The sequence below is a fragment of the Aaosphaeria arxii genome (genome assembly GCF_010015735.1).
Source record: "Aaosphaeria arxii CBS 175.79 unplaced genomic scaffold BU24scaffold_8, whole genome shotgun sequence".
NCBI classification, from domain to species: Eukaryota; Fungi; Ascomycota; class Dothideomycetes; order Pleosporales; genus Aaosphaeria; species Aaosphaeria arxii.
Genome location: NW_022983481.1, coordinates 261,710 through 278,549, shown reverse-complemented (window position 1 = coordinate 278,549; position 16,840 = coordinate 261,710). Strand labels below are relative to the sequence as shown.

General features: G+C 47.2%; 5 protein-coding genes across 5 annotated transcripts; 3 read left to right on the top strand and 2 right to left on the bottom strand.

Moving 5' to 3' along the window:
• Window positions 1-26: 26 nt before the first annotated feature.
• Window positions 27-4,144, bottom strand: BU24DRAFT_425752 (uncharacterized protein). Its single transcript, XM_033528816.1, has 5 exons — window positions 3,153-4,144; window positions 1,625-3,098; window positions 1,039-1,521; window positions 277-983; window positions 27-213 (listed from the first exon to the last, which is right to left on the bottom strand). Exons 1-4 carry the CDS (start codon window positions 4,073-4,075, stop codon window positions 498-500), a joined length of 3,366 nt encoding a protein of 1,121 aa, XP_033380260.1. The 5' UTR covers window positions 4,076-4,144; the 3' UTR covers window positions 27-213; window positions 277-497.
• An 812-nt stretch (window positions 4,145-4,956) lies between these two features.
• BU24DRAFT_266342 (uncharacterized protein) lies at window positions 4,957-9,289 on the bottom strand. The gene is made up of 4 exons (XM_033522545.1): window positions 8,416-9,289; window positions 7,004-8,362; window positions 5,780-6,951; window positions 4,957-5,720 (listed from the first exon to the last, which is right to left on the bottom strand). Exons 1-4 carry the CDS (start codon window positions 9,112-9,114, stop codon window positions 4,985-4,987), a joined length of 3,966 nt encoding a protein of 1,321 aa, XP_033380259.1. The 5' UTR covers window positions 9,115-9,289; the 3' UTR covers window positions 4,957-4,984.
• A 65-nt stretch (window positions 9,290-9,354) lies between these two features.
• BU24DRAFT_266415 (uncharacterized protein) lies at window positions 9,355-9,993 on the top strand. The gene is made up of 2 exons (XM_033522546.1): window positions 9,355-9,814; window positions 9,875-9,993. Exon 1 carries the CDS (start codon window positions 9,466-9,468, stop codon window positions 9,775-9,777), a length of 312 nt encoding a protein of 103 aa, XP_033380258.1. The 5' UTR covers window positions 9,355-9,465; the 3' UTR covers window positions 9,778-9,814; window positions 9,875-9,993.
• Window positions 9,994-10,593: 600 nt separating this feature from the next.
• BU24DRAFT_425750 (kinase-like protein) lies at window positions 10,594-13,159 on the top strand. Its single transcript, XM_033528815.1, has 4 exons — window positions 10,594-10,805; window positions 10,862-11,775; window positions 11,838-12,686; window positions 12,751-13,159. The coding sequence occupies exons 1-4, from the start codon at window positions 10,793-10,795 to the stop codon at window positions 13,027-13,029; spliced, it is 2,055 nt and encodes a 684-aa protein (XP_033380257.1). The 5' UTR covers window positions 10,594-10,792; the 3' UTR covers window positions 13,030-13,159.
• A 2,242-nt stretch (window positions 13,160-15,401) lies between these two features.
• Window positions 15,402-16,540, top strand: BU24DRAFT_375211 (putative 60S ribosomal protein L28). The gene is made up of 4 exons (XM_033524588.1): window positions 15,402-15,550; window positions 15,608-15,674; window positions 15,729-15,799; window positions 15,853-16,540. Exons 1-4 carry the CDS (start codon window positions 15,458-15,460, stop codon window positions 16,069-16,071), a joined length of 450 nt encoding a protein of 149 aa, XP_033380256.1. The 5' UTR covers window positions 15,402-15,457; the 3' UTR covers window positions 16,072-16,540.
• The last annotated feature ends 300 nt before the right edge of the window (window positions 16,541-16,840 follow it).

Below are 16,840 nucleotides of genomic sequence, written 5' to 3'. Positions count from 1 at the left end.
GTCACTGTATATAAGTGCACTGTAGCCTATAATAGTATTCAAGAAAAATTAGCTACTTTCTCAATCTCCAACTTGAAGTGCAGAGTTTTGTGTTGTGACCTAATTGACAATCCTACTACGCCGATTGTGCCTCTGCCCGTGCACTGTTCTGTAGGATGTTTATTTAATATGTCTTAATGGTCTACACATAGTTTCTTTCTTGATAAAGTATTACTTTGCACATGTCACTAATGCTGTTGATTGAATCACAAATGATACTATTGTAATAAGACGCACCTTAGACTGAAACAGGCATCCTTAGATTTCCGTATGTCTGTTGGAAAGCTGATGTTTACGATGTTATTAGTAGATAGGAGCCAATTGAATAGAGAAGGAAAATGCGGTAACTGCGCTGTTTCTTCCGTCCATGCTGCTTTTGAAGTCTTGAATCAGCATTCCAGTCTGCTTCGACTGTTTTCATAAGATAGTAGTCACATTGTTTGCCCGGCCTTTCTCACCTACTTGCTCTTTGCAACACCACCTAATAACAGTCCGACAAAAAGCGCACTTGTCGTTACCATATACGAACTAACCCCCCATGCACCTTGTATGTCAGTCTTGATGATAGTCCAACAGATGCCGAACAAGAGACTCGCAGGAATAGTTAGACCGACAATTAGAATGATGATCAAGACAATGTTCCAATCTTCTTCATAGTGCAAGCCCCATCCCTCTGCTGCCACCAGCCCACTAGCTTGTATCTTGCCACACTTTCGCTTCGGGATTTGTTTGAGGACGCTCGTTTCTTTTGCAGAGATCAGTTCGGGGTGCTTGAACTGATGCAACAACTGTGAAGGTAAGATGGGCGGGCCGAAGCGCAAAGGCCCAGCTGGCTCGCAGTCGTAGTCCTCATTTGACGTCAGTGGCACACATTGGCACGAATCTATTCTGCAGCATAAGTCGTGAAGACGAGGTTCTACATTATCGTTCAGACGTAGATGGAACTTTCGTGGAGTAAGCCTACTGTAAGAATATTATGTGCCATGCCATTTGACTGACCTTCGTAAAATGGATTCCTGTCACTGTTTTCAGCAGTTGGATGGGCCAGCGCACGTTTGGAGTACGTGACAATTGCTGTCGAATAAACCAGAAGAGCTGTCGATCGTTCCTTATCGCTTCTATGCTATCCTGGCACAAGATTTGCCCGCCATGGTTTTGAGGCACACAAGCCAATAGTAGAAGGTCCTGTACGAACGGTAGCCTGCCCTTTTTAGATGTATCTGTTACTTTTGTGCCGGGACCGCTATGTCGTGGTAACATCTCGTTGCGATTCGCATCTTTCGAAAAAGCTCTTGCAAGATTTCTGACAGTTTCCCGAATCCAGTTTATAGGCCCTGGTATATACCGTTCTTGTGATGCCCCTTCGTTGTAGGAAGTGGCAATAACCTTACTCCCAGTGGATCGCTCCACCTGCTCCATGAGCCTGGAAATACCACCTATCTGGTACTCCTGAACATCGTCGAACAGAGGAGCACCGCAATCCTAAGGCATTCGTCAGCATCCTTCGTCTCAATCAAATATCGACAACACCAATCCAGCTTCCATCAATCTTTGAGCGCGATCTGTGATCTACTTAATTACTTACACATTGCCATCTGAGTCGGATAAAGCCTGGCCGCAGGGGTGGTTCCAAACACCCAGCCGCAACCAGAACAGCCTTGAAGATCCGGACAGTCGAAATTGAAAAGCGCGCAAACCGAGACGAAGGGGCCTGAACCGAGCGACCTTGTACAGAATCTTCAATGCCTAACAAGTGTAAGTCCTTTCCCAGAACGAATTTAGTCAGTCTTGCTCGGAATATCTGAAAAGCAGAACTGCTAATGAGGAAGGTTCGAAGCAAGGCAAGGTCTTCGAAATAGTCCTCATCCACGGGTGCCACTTCGTCCACGTCGTCGACTTCAAGCTGGTCTTTGCCAACCACGAGTTCTGCTCCACTGAGCTCAACATGGTCTTCGAGGTCGTCTCCATTTGGAGGTGCCAATTCGTCCACTTCGCCCACTTCGTCCACGTCATCGACTTCGAGCTGGTCTTCGTCTCTCTTTACACTATCTACGCTGCTTTTGATTTGCTTTACCTCTAGGTGGGGTCGCTGTGGGTCTCCTGGAATATCATGAAACCTCTCGATGATACACTGTGCCACATATTGTGCTTTGGTCCATACGAAACGAGATGCCATCCTCTCTATATTTTGGCCTGCCTCGCTACGAAGTTCCTTTGCGAAGAATTGGAGCAAACGTGCGATATTTCGTTGCAGTCTGTCTGGTCCTATTGACGTATTTTTCAAGGCCAAATGATAAAGACCAATGAGTATCTCATCTTCCTGGAAGACCCTTTCAAGTTCGACAGTGGCGCTCTTGTCCACCGCCGTGAGGCCACTAAATGTCGATATGAGAGTTGAAGATCCCACTGATTGTACCGACATTCTGTCGTCGTCATGATGAATGTTGTGATCTTGCTGCCTCTGGAATTTGCTCTCACGATACCGATCGAAGTAGTCAAACATCACCGTTAGCGATGGTGATTTTTGCTTGATAAACAAGGCGAACTGCGCAATTTCGAGCGGCATTCCCTCCAGGTGGTGGAGAAGAGGTCGGGCAAGTGACGGAGTAATTTCTTTGGATGTTACCGAGCTATACAGAAGCGCCAAAGCGTCATCATCATCCATTGGCCCCACTTCGACAACGGTCCCGAAAATACCAACAAAATTAGATGCTACACGCTTGTTCCTTGACGTGATTAGGATCATACCGTGCTTTGTATAAGGAAGCAAGATCTCGGGCGCTCTGCCATTATGTTCATCGCCGAGGAAGACATTGTTATCGGTGAGGTTATCCAGTATCATCAACCACGGTCTGTTCAACTTTTGCGACAGCCACTCACGCACAATACGCGGAATGGCTTCACGAGAAATCTCCGGCCCAGCTAGTTCAAGTCTCTCGGCGATGTCTCTGTATCCTTGCTGAATCGTGACGTGATTACTCGCATCTATCCAGATGACCGTGGGAGACGGCTCTACCGATTTATATATGTAGGCGTACTCGAGCGCAATCTTCGACTTTCTAGCCTAATGTCAATCTCATTGCCTAGAGTAGTAATAGAGCACATATACGAACCCAACACCCTCAACTCCAACAAGAGCTGCTCGAACGTGCGAACCCCCAGAACTTGTGTGCTGGCCGATTCTGCTGAGGATGCGCTCTCGACCGACGAATGATTTGTCTCTTCTGAAAGGGACCATAAACACCCCAGTGCTCATTTTGAGTGCGCTACGGCGGCGGTCTATCCTCTCTCTCAGCCGCAACATCGCGTTGTTGATTCCCTCTCCATACATTCGCGGTAAGTGTACCCCAAGAATTCCAAACAAACAGTACGCTTTGTCTTCCTCCAGGGCTGCACTGCGTCCAACAACCCAACCTATTCGTTCCTCTACGCTACACTCAGCTAGATTCTTCCCCCTTAAAACTGCCTCAGGAATGCTGGTGATTTGGTGAATCTCAAGCGCTAGTGATGTCCTATTACCTAGCCGACGACCCTCCCTCGAGAAGAACTCCACGCACGATGGTGCCAGCAGTTCTTGCAGTGTCCAGCATTGCTCAAACCATCGGCTCCGTCGAAATGACTGCCATATTTCGTGATTGTCCATGTCATCGGTAACCTGCTCGTGCAGAGGAATATCTGATGCAAACCCATCTGGTACAGAGACGTCTGCCAAAAGTACATAGCACCGTGTTGCAGACTGGTACCAATTGTACACAGAGTTCATCCCTACACTCATTTCTTCCTTATTGAATCTGTCGACACAGCAAGAATCTATCCAAAAGTATTGCAACCCATCCAACTCGGCTCGTTGGCTACAGAACTGGAGCTTGCGAAACCCTGCCTTTTCTCTTCCTATGCCTGCCATCAGATCGCGGTATGTGACTTCTTCACCATCCTCCCCCCCGACATGTGAGAGAATGGCGTAAGGTGGTGGATCGTCGGTCGGAAAGGAGGTCAACTCGAAGTTGTCGTCTGGTAGGTGTCGTAGGAGGCGCATCGTGGCCTTTGTACAATACGTATAGGATGAATATACTACGATGGTAGAAGGTAGTCACCGAGGTAGACGTCAACTGCGTAGGTGTTCACAAGATAAGCAGGTTGACGCACAAGGCTGTATGCTTTTGAGCGGTGTCCAATCAGGTAGACGGAAAGATCACAGTCGTGACAGTGTACGGATTCCCTCTTCTCTGACCTATTTTGCATATACTACGCGTGCACTACCGAGAATTAAATCGCAATTGAAGATCTGTTTTGAGTAACAACAAAACAATTTCGCATCGTTGACCAGTGCATTACATACATGCGAGAACACAGATCGTGCAGGATGAGCAAGTGATTTGTGTAGTCCTACGTAGTATAGGGAGGTAACAGTAGCAAGGCTAAGCCCCTTTCGGTTTTTTCTGTAACCCAAAAACAAAGACCTTCTAATATATTGCCCAGGTTTAAACAACCATACGGTACGCTGTATTATAGCTTAAATAATTGTTAGAAAGAGGCAGAAAGTTGAGAATAGGTCTCAGGTGCTAACGTGGTATCAGAGAACTGACTGCATCTTGGAGGGTCGTGACGGCTTTTCCATATTAACTCGTAGTGTGGATTGGAAGAGGGTTTAGGTAGAAAAGCCTCAGGAAGAAGTTCGAAACTGTTAATGCTTTGCAGTTCTTGGCAGTCTTCTTGCAGCCAATTTGACAGAACTTGAGCATTGAAGTACCTGGTGGATAATTTGAGAGGCTTGAGCAGGGTCGCGACTAATGAGCATACAGATAACGTGGAGGCAGGAATGGCTAGTTTATTGGAATGCCTCGTCATTCATTAAAGAAAATATATCAATTGGGTGTTCTGTCAAGTGATTCGCAAGAAAAAAAAAGAAGAAAAAAAAAGGAAAGCAACTCCCCTCCGACCGCATTTAATGAATGTTGACTTTAACAAAGGATGGCCCAATACATTTTCCTGGCATGAACCCAGTTCCAATCCTCACATAATCCTTCGGCTGCGAGGGGGTTACAGTATTCTCCTTGGGCTTGATCACCAACACTGCATGTCTTTTATCCTGATCTGGCATACTTCCTTTCTCTTTGCCCATTACCACGCACAATGTCTCGCTTAGTTGACTCAAAGAACTTTTCGGGGTGTCCCATACTAGCGCCCCCTCACTTTCATTCGCAGCACCGGGGTCATATACTCTTGCTTTTGCTACCAATACAGGGGGACCCTCAATCGACTGGCCCCCACCTCTTGACCACGGACTTTGTATATCTTCCCAGTCGAGTGTTCCAAAACCGATGTCCAAATAATCAATACCTCCTGTGTATGCCATCCACGACCATGATGGAACACCTCCTGTTGGGAACTGGATTGGTGAAAGGCTTTCTGTATCGCTCCCACGACACCATAATAAGCTGCGACGCAACAAGCCTCGAGTCGCGTCCCCGTCGAAGACCCCAAAGCCACCATCGACACGCATCGTGCGGAGAAGTCGTTGCTGGAGACCTTCTATGGCGATGGGGCGTTGGTATGATTGGGACAACCCGAGACGACTATATTCGGAGTAAAGCTTCTGGTAGCGAAGAATCCTTTCACCCACAGCAGCATGTGAGAGAATTTGTGGGAAGTTGGGATCGCCGAGGAGTGCGGCTTGCGTACTGTTGTTTGGGATTAGCAGTGGCGAGAAAGGCGAATTTGTGGGAAAACGTAAACTTACTTTCTCATTTTACCCATAGTTTCGCAGCGGACACCATCGCCACATTCGAAGTAGGTCTGGTGTTCCGTGAAGAAGATGGTTCGACGGGCGAGAGCATGCTCCTGAAGAACCCAACCACGACGGTTCAGAGCACCCTCGAGTACGTGTTCTTTGAAGTTATCGATAGTCTGACACATTGCGAAAGGCATGTCATTCTTCCCCTCTGGACGCATGTTCACAATGTCTCGATGGTTGCGTTGATGAAAGAACCCCGAGAAATGATCGGTGGAGCAACTAGCGGCGATGACACAGTTGGCACCACTGTAAACGTCTTCCATACGTTTGGCCTCTTGCTCAAAATCCCCGTCGGGACCTTGAATGATGCAAATGGAATCGATCCAAAGATATCGGTGGCCAAGTGCACGAGTGACTCTGACAGCATCTCTAAAAGTAGCTGCAAGTTTTCCTATCTCAATCCCTTGTTTATGCTCTTCAACATTATTGGGATATGTTGCGAAATGAGGCTCTGGACCCCACTGATGTGACAGCGCGATCCATTCTCCGACATCTTCTGCGGTTGTTTCCCATAGTCGCACCGTGCCGTTTGTCCCTACATCTATCAGCCTAGTAGGCAGTCGCACTTTCGCATCTCGGCTTCCGCATATGTGCTCAGCTGGTTTGCAAATATTCGGGTTATGGTTTTCGTCGCAGTCGCGGAGCCATTGTCTGACGACCTCCATATGTTCGAATCCACCCTCTGTGGGGAGTTCAGCAAATCCAATTTGGATATCGTTGATCGATTCAATGTTTCGAAGCGGCCTACGGACCATCGACAGCACTGGAAAGCCACCACTGTTCATTCTTAGTGTAGAACCAACGCGATTGAACTGCACTGTCAAAGAGCTTCGACCACTGTTCCGCTTGCAAGTTCTCCAGAGCAAACCACAAACCTCACAACCGGGAATGCTCCCACGGCTTTCGAGATCGGCCACATTGTATGTGATCGAGAATCCTGGCGTCCATAGTTGGCTGCGAAAATCGTTGCAGCTGGGACAGGAAGAACAAAATGGCTGTCCATCCGGGGAATCAGCTGATTGCTTCAATCCCAGCGATTTAATGAGCTTGGAGGCAAATCCAGTATCGACTAAGTATTTCCAGTCATCTTCATCGAGTTCAGGAGATGCATAATCCACCTATGTAAGAGGTTAGACGCGGCCGTCAATGAGGTAGGATCAGGACGTTTACCTTTTCTACAGTTGGAGCTGTGAGGCCAGCCGAGGATGACTTGCTCTTGTTTACGGAATTGGTAGTGAATGATTCCCCTCGCTCAATATTGAAGTTGGATGTGACTGGTTGATTAGCTGATGCCAATGCAGAGAGAGGCTGTGGTTGATTGATGTGCCAGTAGCTCTCGTCTTCATCCTCTCCCAAAATATGTTCCAGTCGAGTCCGAAAGTCGGTTGCTAGACAGCGAGCAGGTCCCTCCGGCTCTTTTTCTGGAGGAGCAGGTATTCTCTCTGGCTCTTGCGTCTCTGCGAGTGTCACTGTGATTGAGGGGAGATCCACTGGTGTGACTGGTTGTGTCGTAGACCCAATTATGGACCCAGAAAAGCTACCAAAAGAGTCTTTACGAAGAGACGGCTTTGGCGTAAAAAGGCTTGTGTGTGCAACGTGTGAGAGAGATTGGCTACCTTCCTGTTCATCCATGCGACTTAGATTTGATCCCAATCGTCGAGGTAGTTTTACTACGAGAAGGGAGTTCTTAACCAGATCAAGCAGATCTCCTAGGGCAGTGGATCCTATCCTGCAAGCTGGTTCCTGTTCAAGATATTCCATCCAACGCACTGCGTCGTCGTGAACTCGCGCCACCTTCTTTCCATCTACCTCAAGGATTTGATAAAACGGTGAGTTTTCACCAGACTCTCCTTGAATGCTGCGGTTGAACTCATCGAGTTTTTTCCGTCCATAAACAAGCCAAACGATGAATTCCAAGGTGATGCAGCCCATAGCCCATATATCATATAAGCGAGAACGCCGTTTCCTTGGTTGGCCGAGAAAGCTTTGTCTCACTCCAGTTATGACTTCCGGAGATTCGTAACGTCGGGTGCCATACTTTGCCGTTGTCTTGCTTGGGCGCAGTTCCGTGTTGATATTATGTATTTTGGCCTCGCCCCAGTCGCCCATTTTCAGCGTGCCGATGGATCCACCGCCACTGAAACGAAGAATATTCTCAGGCTTGAGATCGCCATGGCGGTAAGAGGAATTGTTTTTACCGAGGTTGTGAGCACGGTCAAGAGCTGAAGCAAGTCCCCATAGTTGCTTTATCACATCTTTGACTAGCTGAGCTGTTGATTTGATGGACGGGTCTTGCTTCCAAAGGCCCCGGAGATTTCCATGATCCGCCCACTCAAACATCAAATAATGCTCTTGCCCACCCCTGGTATTGCGACGAAAAGCAGTTATAAAGCGCACAATGTGGGAGTGGTTGAGTTGATTCATCATCTGGAGGGCGCCTACTTCATCTGCCCAGTGTTTAGCGACTTCTTCAGCGTCTTCTTCTGCCTTTATTTCCTTAACGGCTATAGTTCTGCTCCCTACAGATTGCTGCACAAAATTAGTATAGACTCCTATACTGGCTCGGCCAAGTGTTCACGTACAGGGTTGGATGGATCATGTAGGTGGTTTTCATGAATATTGTAGCACGAAACTAGGCCGAACGATCCTTGATGTAAGTCGGTATGTTTTTTTATGAAAGGAAGGATAAGTTCCTCTTCGAGATCGTGATTAGCCTCCTCTGTCGAGAACACAGGCGCGAGAAACATCCATTGAGACTCACAAAAGTCCCAACGCCATGTTCCACTTTGCGTCTTCCCCTTTTCCTCTGCTAGAACCGATCCTGCGGAGGAAATCTGTTGCCAAATCTCGCATTTGTCTTTCTCTGCATTTTTAGGGACCAACTCGCCATCACGGTATCTGAACGGTAAATTCTTATCGCCCCAGTTCTTCTTTTTAAAAAATTCCATCGCTTTGCGTAAGTGAGAGGCGCTCCGATCCAGTCGCGTATAGACTAGAATCGCAAATATCTTCATTGCTTTGGTCAGGACGAATTGCACTAGCTCTTCATTCTTCTTTTCCTTCCTTTCCTTCTTTCTTGGATCTGTTAGATCAAGCGCGGCCAGGACAGTGTCCCTGGTGATATAATTCTCTACCTTTCCCTCAGGCATAAATTGATGAGGGGTCTTGTCAAACTCGCTCTTGATACCGCACCCATGGCCTCGCAATGTGCTAGAAAGGAGTTCCTCCTCTTCTTCGGACGAAGAAGTACTGGAGGAACTGGCCGGAGAGTCGTTTTCCATGGCGAAAATCCCAAGATGCGCCTGTCATCAAGAGTACAATGCAGACAAGGATGTTACTGCGTCTGGCTGAATGGTAGTCGTCACAATAGTAAAAGTTCTTGTGAAGTAAGAGCCGCATTTACTGAATGACAATAGCGGAGAACGAATACTACTTAAACGGAAAGTTGATACAGCTATGAAAAGAAATATGAGCTTAATGGACCCCAAACATTGGGCGCAAAAGAGCGGGAGTGATAAGGTTGCCTGGCACCAGCATGAATATGCGGCTCTGCTCCGCAAATCAGATTCTATCACCATGGTTCTTTGGCGAGTTGTGGTGCAAATCCCACCCTTTACGGCTGCCGTTCATGCATGAGCTTTATTGAGGGACCATGGGCGCAGGCGTGCCGCGTTCAGCCAGATTACGTCCATAGCCCCCACCTTTGCAACACGGCTCAGCCTGCCACACGCCCATTGACACATTCCACTGACGAAGGACATCTTTTCGATCGACTCGAACTATGGTTGAATGTGGCTTGTAGGCATTTCTACGTGTCGATGTCCCACCCTTGGCTCCCACTTATTTCGTCACTTGCAATTTTCGAGTTCTGTCTTTGGATCAGTTGGCGCTGTCTCTTGCAGTTTTGCTTTTTTTTCTCAATGTGGGTGTCTTACCTGAGATAATTGCTCAGAAGCTCTGATACTGTAGACATTATGCATCATCTGTTCGCTCCCACATCAGCCTCTATCGCCATGATGCCTTGGGGTTGAGATTACTCACATGGACCTCGAATTCCTCCCCAAATCTTTGCTTCAGCATGTTTATCAGCTTTACTGGGCTGATGTTTCCAACACAGACTTTCTGTGCTTCTTGCCGATCACTTTTGCGAGGCTGTAAATGTTGCTCAGCATTATATTTTGTGCTCATTTCGTATGGTATGGGTCGTGCAGCGTTCATAATTACGTGTTCAAGGCTTGCAATCGTAGATTCACCCTCTTCATGACAAGTTTGAAATTCTAAGCTGCCTCGAAGAATGTCGCGGTTTCCTCACAGTATTATATCACTCGGTTGCCACGGGGCAAATCCTGGGGGCAATCTTGTGGGCTGAGCCAGGTTTCGGGGCTGACAAACAGACAATAAGTCACACAGCCAGCAAGTGACAAATGCAAGCTATGCGTGAACACCCAGTTCAAGCGAGCTGACACCATCGGCATAGCCCCTTGTCCGTAGTTGTGGTAGTGATCTCAGTACGATCAATGTCCAATCCCTCGGAGCTCTCCTCGTGTGCGGACTCGGTCAATTCCAATCCAATAGGAATGGCGTATGACCTCCATCTCGTTTGCGCCACATTTACAGGGTGTAGGAAAGGAGTTCAGCCTTGTCTGAATTGGCCCCTATACCAAAGTGCAGAGGCTTGCCAGTTCCACCGGGATCCTGGAATGCTGTAATATTTATTCACCGGACCCGTCTTAATTTGTTCTAATTTGCTCTGATCCAAGCATGAATTGGTTGAGCTATTCATGAAGATATCTTCCTAAGGGTTTCATGCATCGCCGATCAGCCCTCTGTCCTCTCGTATCTGATAGTGCGTTATTATCTACGGCGCCTGGAATAGCCTTACTTTGATTTTTCAAAGTGAGACACGGGATCGAGTCCCCAACTCAACACGGTCCACGTGGCTATACTGTGGATCGAAATATGAAGTCCGATGGTATTCACCTCCATCACAATATATGTGCGTATCCAGTCGCTGACTAAATCAATAAGGCAGTTTCCCTTTACAGGAGGCCACTGGATTCACATCAGGGCAACCAAATAGTCCAGCAGTAGCTACCACTTCACATGACTTTGCGATCAGGACCAGTGCAAAAGATGGAAGTCCGCCAGAACCAGGCGGCAACGTCCCCAAAAAGAAATTGCATATTTCAGATGAAGCCCAGGCGTCCAAGCGTATGAGCTCTTCCTCATATAGAAAACTCAAGTCCAGAACAGCCTCATTGTCATTGCCGCACCGTATTATCAAGAACGATACTCCACCCAGGATCCTTAAGAGAGCTAAAACTTTCCACCCCGTCTTAAAAGAGTCGGTAGGCCGTCGAGCAGTTTTTTTGAGGCCTCAATTGCAAAATGCCGTAGTCCGGTCGCCCTATGTGCATAAGAAGTTTATTCCCCAGCAACAGTTACTCCGCATCGCAACTCCCGAAAGAGTCAGTAGGGAATTACTCAAAATTTGGCTTAAGAAGCCATGGAAAACGAAAGTGGTTCCAGATCCTGCAGACTCATACCAACGGATTCTTGCGATCCTGATCTTGATGGATCGCGGTTCGAAGATTAGAATGTTTGTTAAACGCAAAATTACTGATAATTACCTTCCATTCGACAAGATACCAAGAGAAGACAATAATGAGAAGTCACTTATGATGCTACAGAGTAGAGATAACCCCCAAGGTCCTGCGCCAACTTTCAGGAAGCAAGCCGATGCTGATGACTTCTTTGATCATCAGTGGATAGTTCTAGCGCCATTGTTCAAAGGCCCACTAGACATGCAGATCAATCACAACGAGATTCATCAGGAGGCTACGATGCCGTTCTTAAGCCAAAAGCCAATTGCAGCATCCGGGTTTGGCCAGGTCTTCAAGACCGAAATTCATCCCGAACATCACGACTTTAGCGAGGCCGAGGTATGAAAGTTCTTTAATCCATCTTATATAGCCTCAAACAATTGATAACTCTTGCGGCACAGAAGCCTTGCAACGTGTTCGCTATTAAGAGACTAAATTCCAAGAACGAGCTCGACTTTGAACAGGAGGTACAAATACTCAAAAAGCTCTCGGCCAGACCACATGCACACCAGCACCTGATCAATTTACTGGCAACGTATAAGTATGCTGGAGACTACCACTTGATCTTTCCGTGGGCAGAGACAGACCTTTTCGGATACTGGCGGAACAATCAGACACCATCGAATCAAGACCGGGCAATGGCAGATTGGATCGCGGAACAATGCCGGGGCCTCGCCGAAGGATTGAATAGAATCCACAGATACGAGACCAGTTCAGCTTCTTCGATTTTCAACTTTCTTCCAGCAGTGGTGGGAAGACCACAGTCGATGACGGCGACTCTAAGAGACCACAGTCGTACGGGTGACGTCCAGGCACATTATAGACAACCCAAGCGCCTCTTTGGTCGCCACGGTGACTTGAAGCCGGAGAATATTCTTTGGTTTCCTGATCCCCATGGAGGCGGTTTAGGCACTCTCAAGATTACTGACTTCGGCATCGCCCGTTTCAACACCCAAAACCTGGTATCTGCACGAGAGCGCGGTCAAGTCCCCAACTCCGCAACGTATCGGTCTCCAGAATGCGATTTGCCGTATGGAGAATTGAGTACAGCGTGTGATGTCTGGGCGCTCGGCTGTATTTTTCTCCAATTTGTCACATGGTTTATTGGGGGGTATAGCTACTACGAGGAGTTTGGCAGGAAGCGCCTCGCTATTGATCCAGGCTGGGCGGGGATGCTCACGGATACCTACTTTACTATCCTGATTGAAGGGGACAGGAAGACAGCTAAAGTCAAGGATTCCGTTACGCAGGTGAGAATCCTTCCACATTACTATGTGAAGAAAACCCCAAGCCTAACTCATCACGATTATGCAGATGATTGAGGAGCTCCGCTCTCACCGCGGACATGCTCATTCGGATTTCTTTAACGGATTTCTTGATGTGATTCAGGATGATATGCTTACTATTCAAAACTATGTTCGTAATGAGGAGAATCAGCAACTGGGAAACATAAATGAGCAACATGCTCCGACAACGGCGTTGAGCCGGCCAAGCAAGGCCTCTCCACGACGAAAGAGTTCAGGCGATATATTCCGCACACTTGGGAGTTTGAGTAGGCCACATAACGATTCAGATGATGATTTGAGCTTCTGATACTCATTGTAAAATATTGTTTACTCGGTTGATTCTTTCATAGTTGTAAGAGAACACGTAATCAAGGATGGGTTTCATGACATTCATTAATCTAATGTAACTTATCGTCTGACAGAGCAGATAAACCTTCTACGTAACTAGTCACACACTATTCCCATTAGGGTTTTGCACCAAGGTCATCTACATGTACTCCAGGAAGCCTTCCCTTGCCTGTCCGTGGTTTACTGTTTTGCTTATGAAGATAAAACTTATCTGTGCTTGAATTCCTCTGTCTCAATCTTAGTCGCTATTGTACAAGATATGACTTGTGACCTGAAGTTCCGGCAGGCAACGTTGTAAGTGTTAGTCGAACGCACGCACCAGCAGTCAATTTCTTGGGCAACGAGAGTGGGAGTTCTCATTCGATTATTAATCTATATTCATGAATTCTCATCTTGAGTACTGCTTGTCAACATATCATGAGATTATACTTTTCAATTTACAAATGTGGCACACATGACACGTGATAACATGTCAAAATTTCTCTCTAAGAATCACCGACGGAACGGGATAAGGCAAAAGCCAACACTTCAGGGTCACTCACTTTCGAAATTCACTGCCAGTAAGGATGCTCTGCACAGACCAATGTTTAGAAAGAAGTGATTTGCGCTTGCACTCACTTTCACCTCGCGTTTGCGCAATGACCACAATATCGTGAATAGTCTTCGACGAATTGGTATAGTGTATATGGCATATAAGTACATACTTTCGCTGTATCCATTCATTGTCTTAACGTGGAGTGGTGAGAAGAAGAAACAACCAGACCTCATACGACCGACGCCATGAACCAAGAAACCGACCCGCCCGTCGTACACCTTACACTGTTTGACCGCGTGTTCAATCTCCCAGCAGAATTGCGAAACAAGGTCATCGGTTACGTTCTATCGAATCCACAGGGAGTTTATGTCCACCGTGGGGTAACCAGAATGGAGTGGAGGTTCTGCAACAACCCTGCTGACCAGGGTATGCCTCAAGAAACCAATCAGCTGAAATATGTGAACCGACAGCTGCGCTTCGAGACCTACAATCGAATGCGTTTCCTGAACATTCTCAACTTCGATGGAAAGAATGCAGTGAGCGACTGCTTAGAATTCTTGGGCCAGAGACTTCACGATTTCTCGCAGAGATCAAACAGGTTGTCGTGTGGGTTCCGGAATGGGAGGAAGGAGCTGCATTCGGAAATGACTCGTTCTACCGGCTAGTTGAGTGGTTTGAAGAGCGCCCTGCCATGAGGTGTGACATTCGAACCATGATGCTGCATGCGAGTTCTGAAAAAGTCTTACGGCCGTTCATTCGTAGAGGTATCTGCTTTGAGGTCATCTTCCGCGGTATCCATTCCCTACGTAAAGCAGATCCTGCATTGCTTAACGAGTTTTGCTTTTGGGCTCTGCAAGGTCGTCTTCCCTTCGTTCGATATGTTTGGGAGGGGAAATGGCGTGCGGGTTATGTTTTCCCTACCAATGTCCGCATCTTTCCTGGCGACGATTATAACGAAGCCTTTTTCGAAGATGATACGATTGATTCACTCTATAACGGTCCTATCACGATGCCTCGTTCCCTGATCCGTAAATGGTACACAAAAGGCATCTAGATGCGGTATGAGAGCGTCCACTGTTCTTCGTGGCAGTATCTCAAAAATCTTGTTCCGGTCTCCCCTATCACTCTTGTTCATCGAGACATGTCAATGTATCCCCTTTCCACACCACCTTAGCATCAACACACCTCAGCCCAGGTATTCTTGATTGTGGGTAGATCAATGTAATGAAGGCTGAAAGATAGTAATAAAAAACCATTGGTGCCCATTTTCCATTGCTCAAGTACATATTGGCGAGGATTTCCTTATGTAAAAGTAGAAACATCGTGCATACGCTGTATTATCTGTGCAATATCAGTATGGAACTGAAGCCTCTATATCATATGGTACGTACGTGGAGGGATGGAAGAGTAATGTCTAGAACGACCAATGCTTTACATATGCAAAGTTCTCGAAGATATACCAAACTAGACGATTATTGACGAGTTTGCTGCAACGTTTTATCTTGCACGCGTGTTATGACTGCCATTACAAGGCTCTTTGACCCTACGTTGGAATAGTACCGCGTAAAAGCTGAACTGAAAACCATAACCCACGAATAGATTAAAAACCATAGACCAATATTGATGATCCATTGACCCCCTGTCGAAGGGTCACACTAGATGCGAAGACGAGGTAGAATTAAGAAATTGGAGAATCGCTATGATTGGCCAATTATGGTCAGTATACGGGGGTAGCGTGGTAGCTAACTTTGGCACCACACACTACCAAAATTATCTTTCCTTCCCAATAATTCCCCCCAACGTCAATCAACAATCCAACAACCGACAACACCACCCATCCCATCCCGTCACAATGCCGACTCACTTGAGCAAGACAAGGAAGCACCGTGGCCATGTCAGTGCCGGACATGGTCGTGTCGGCAAGCACCGCAAGCATCCCGGTGGTGTAAGTAACGCGACATCGAAATTTCCATTGCCAGCTTGAATACTGATATTTTCTCAGCGTGGTCTTGCCGGTGGTCAGCACCACCATCGTACCAACTTGGACAAATACCATCCCGGTTACTTCGGTATGTGAAGATTGCTTCTCTCTACTGTGTCATGGCCGTTCTAACAAACTGCAGGTAAGGTTGGTATGCGCCACTTCCATCTCCTCCGCAACCACGAGTGGAAGCCCGTTGTGAACATCGACAAGGTAGGCCTGCATTCGCTCTTTCCCAGCAACATTGAGATACTTACACAACGAAGCTCCTCGCCCTCATCCCCGCCGAGCATCGCGAGAAGTACCTCACCACCTCCGAGAAGCCCAAGACTGCCCCCGTCATCAACCTCCTCGACTACGGTTACGCCAAGTTGTTGGGCAAGGGTCGCATCCACATCCCCGTCGTCGTTCGCGCTCGCTACGTCAGCGCCGAAGCCGAGAAGAAGATCAAGGAGGCCGGTGGTGTCATCCAACTTGTCGCATAGAGCGCTCCTGGATTCGGATCAGCATATAGCATCAAAAATGGGCGTTATTGGGTATACCCTACTACCATTAGTGTAGTATTTCAGCGTAGTGGCTGGGCCAATAGATATCTTCAATTGATACATTGGCCGAACAAACTTTTTCCGTCCTGAACCTCCTGGACGCCATTGCACGAAGGGTGCCATGTCGATCGACTGGGTCCCATCTAGGTCACGTGACCTGGACGAGTGTATATGGAGTGACTCTGGTTGATCAAACCTCGTGAAGATGAACATGACTCAAGCTCAAGGTAGGTCAATTGGCGAAATTTACTGCCGCTACAAGTGACTTTGACTATGACCGAACTCCTTGTAGAAGTACTAACAAGCAGGGTATTTCCATCATTTCCGTCATTGCTTGGTTTACCTCACAAGCTTGATTGATCGGAAACTGCAGACGCACACAGGCATGCCACCTGTTTTCCAATTTTGCCTCTACCTCCTTCACTGGAAGCTATGTTGCTTACAGTCAAAGTCGTACCATTATAGCGATGACGGCTTAATGTCTATAATCTAGGCACTTTGAACGCTGCCTAATCTTGACTAACAAAATCCGTACAACCTTTGGTGACTGGAGAGTCGACTGTAAGACATTGCCTCGTCCTCAAATCGAATTAGATTTTTAAGTAGAAATGACATGGTTTTGTTAGCAGTCTCATCTCTTGGCATCAATCCTCCAATTCGTCTTTGTGTCAACAGTATTATTGGTCTGAACTCCAATAGATAGAAAGCA

What these genes read in the sequence shown, in the direction of transcription:
- BU24DRAFT_375211 (XM_033524588.1), top strand. Translation starts at nt 15,458, where the DNA reads ATGCCGACTCACTTGAGCAAGACAAGGAAGCACCGTGGCCATGTCAGT. An exon ending in ACCGCAAGCATCCCGGTGGT is followed by an intron (nt 15,551 to 15,607) that starts GTAAGTAACGCG and finishes ATATTTTCTCAG; the next exon opens with CGTGGTCTTGCCGGTGGTCA. An exon ending in ATACCATCCCGGTTACTTCG is followed by an intron (nt 15,675 to 15,728) that starts GTATGTGAAGAT and finishes AACAAACTGCAG; the next exon opens with GTAAGGTTGGTATGCGCCAC.
- BU24DRAFT_425752 (XM_033528816.1), bottom strand. Translation starts at nt 4,075, where the DNA reads ATGCGCCTCCTACGACACCTACCAGACGACAACTTCGAGTTGACCTCC. An exon ending in GTTGGAGTTGAGGGTGTTGG is followed by an intron (nt 3,099 to 3,152) that starts GTTCGTATATGT and finishes ACATTAGGCTAG; the next exon opens with AAAGTCGAAGATTGCGCTCG. An exon ending in TCCGACTCAGATGGCAATGT is followed by an intron (nt 1,522 to 1,624) that starts GTAAGTAATTAA and finishes CGAATGCCTTAG; the next exon opens with GATTGCGGTGCTCCTCTGTT.
- BU24DRAFT_266342 (XM_033522545.1), bottom strand. Translation starts at nt 9,114, where the DNA reads ATGGAAAACGACTCTCCGGCCAGTTCCTCCAGTACTTCTTCGTCCGAA. An exon ending in CAGCTCCAACTGTAGAAAAG is followed by an intron (nt 6,952 to 7,003) that starts GTAAACGTCCTG and finishes CCTCTTACATAG; the next exon opens with GTGGATTATGCATCTCCTGA. An exon ending in ACTATGGGTAAAATGAGAAA is followed by an intron (nt 5,721 to 5,779) that starts GTAAGTTTACGT and finishes CCCAAACAACAG; the next exon opens with TACGCAAGCCGCACTCCTCG.
- BU24DRAFT_266415 (XM_033522546.1), top strand. Translation starts at nt 9,466, where the DNA reads ATGAGCTTTATTGAGGGACCATGGGCGCAGGCGTGCCGCGTTCAGCCA.
- BU24DRAFT_425750 (XM_033528815.1), top strand. An exon ending in ACGACTTTAGCGAGGCCGAG is followed by an intron (nt 11,776 to 11,837) that starts GTATGAAAGTTC and finishes CTTGCGGCACAG; the next exon opens with AAGCCTTGCAACGTGTTCGC. An exon ending in TCAAGGATTCCGTTACGCAG is followed by an intron (nt 12,687 to 12,750) that starts GTGAGAATCCTT and finishes ACGATTATGCAG; the next exon opens with ATGATTGAGGAGCTCCGCTC.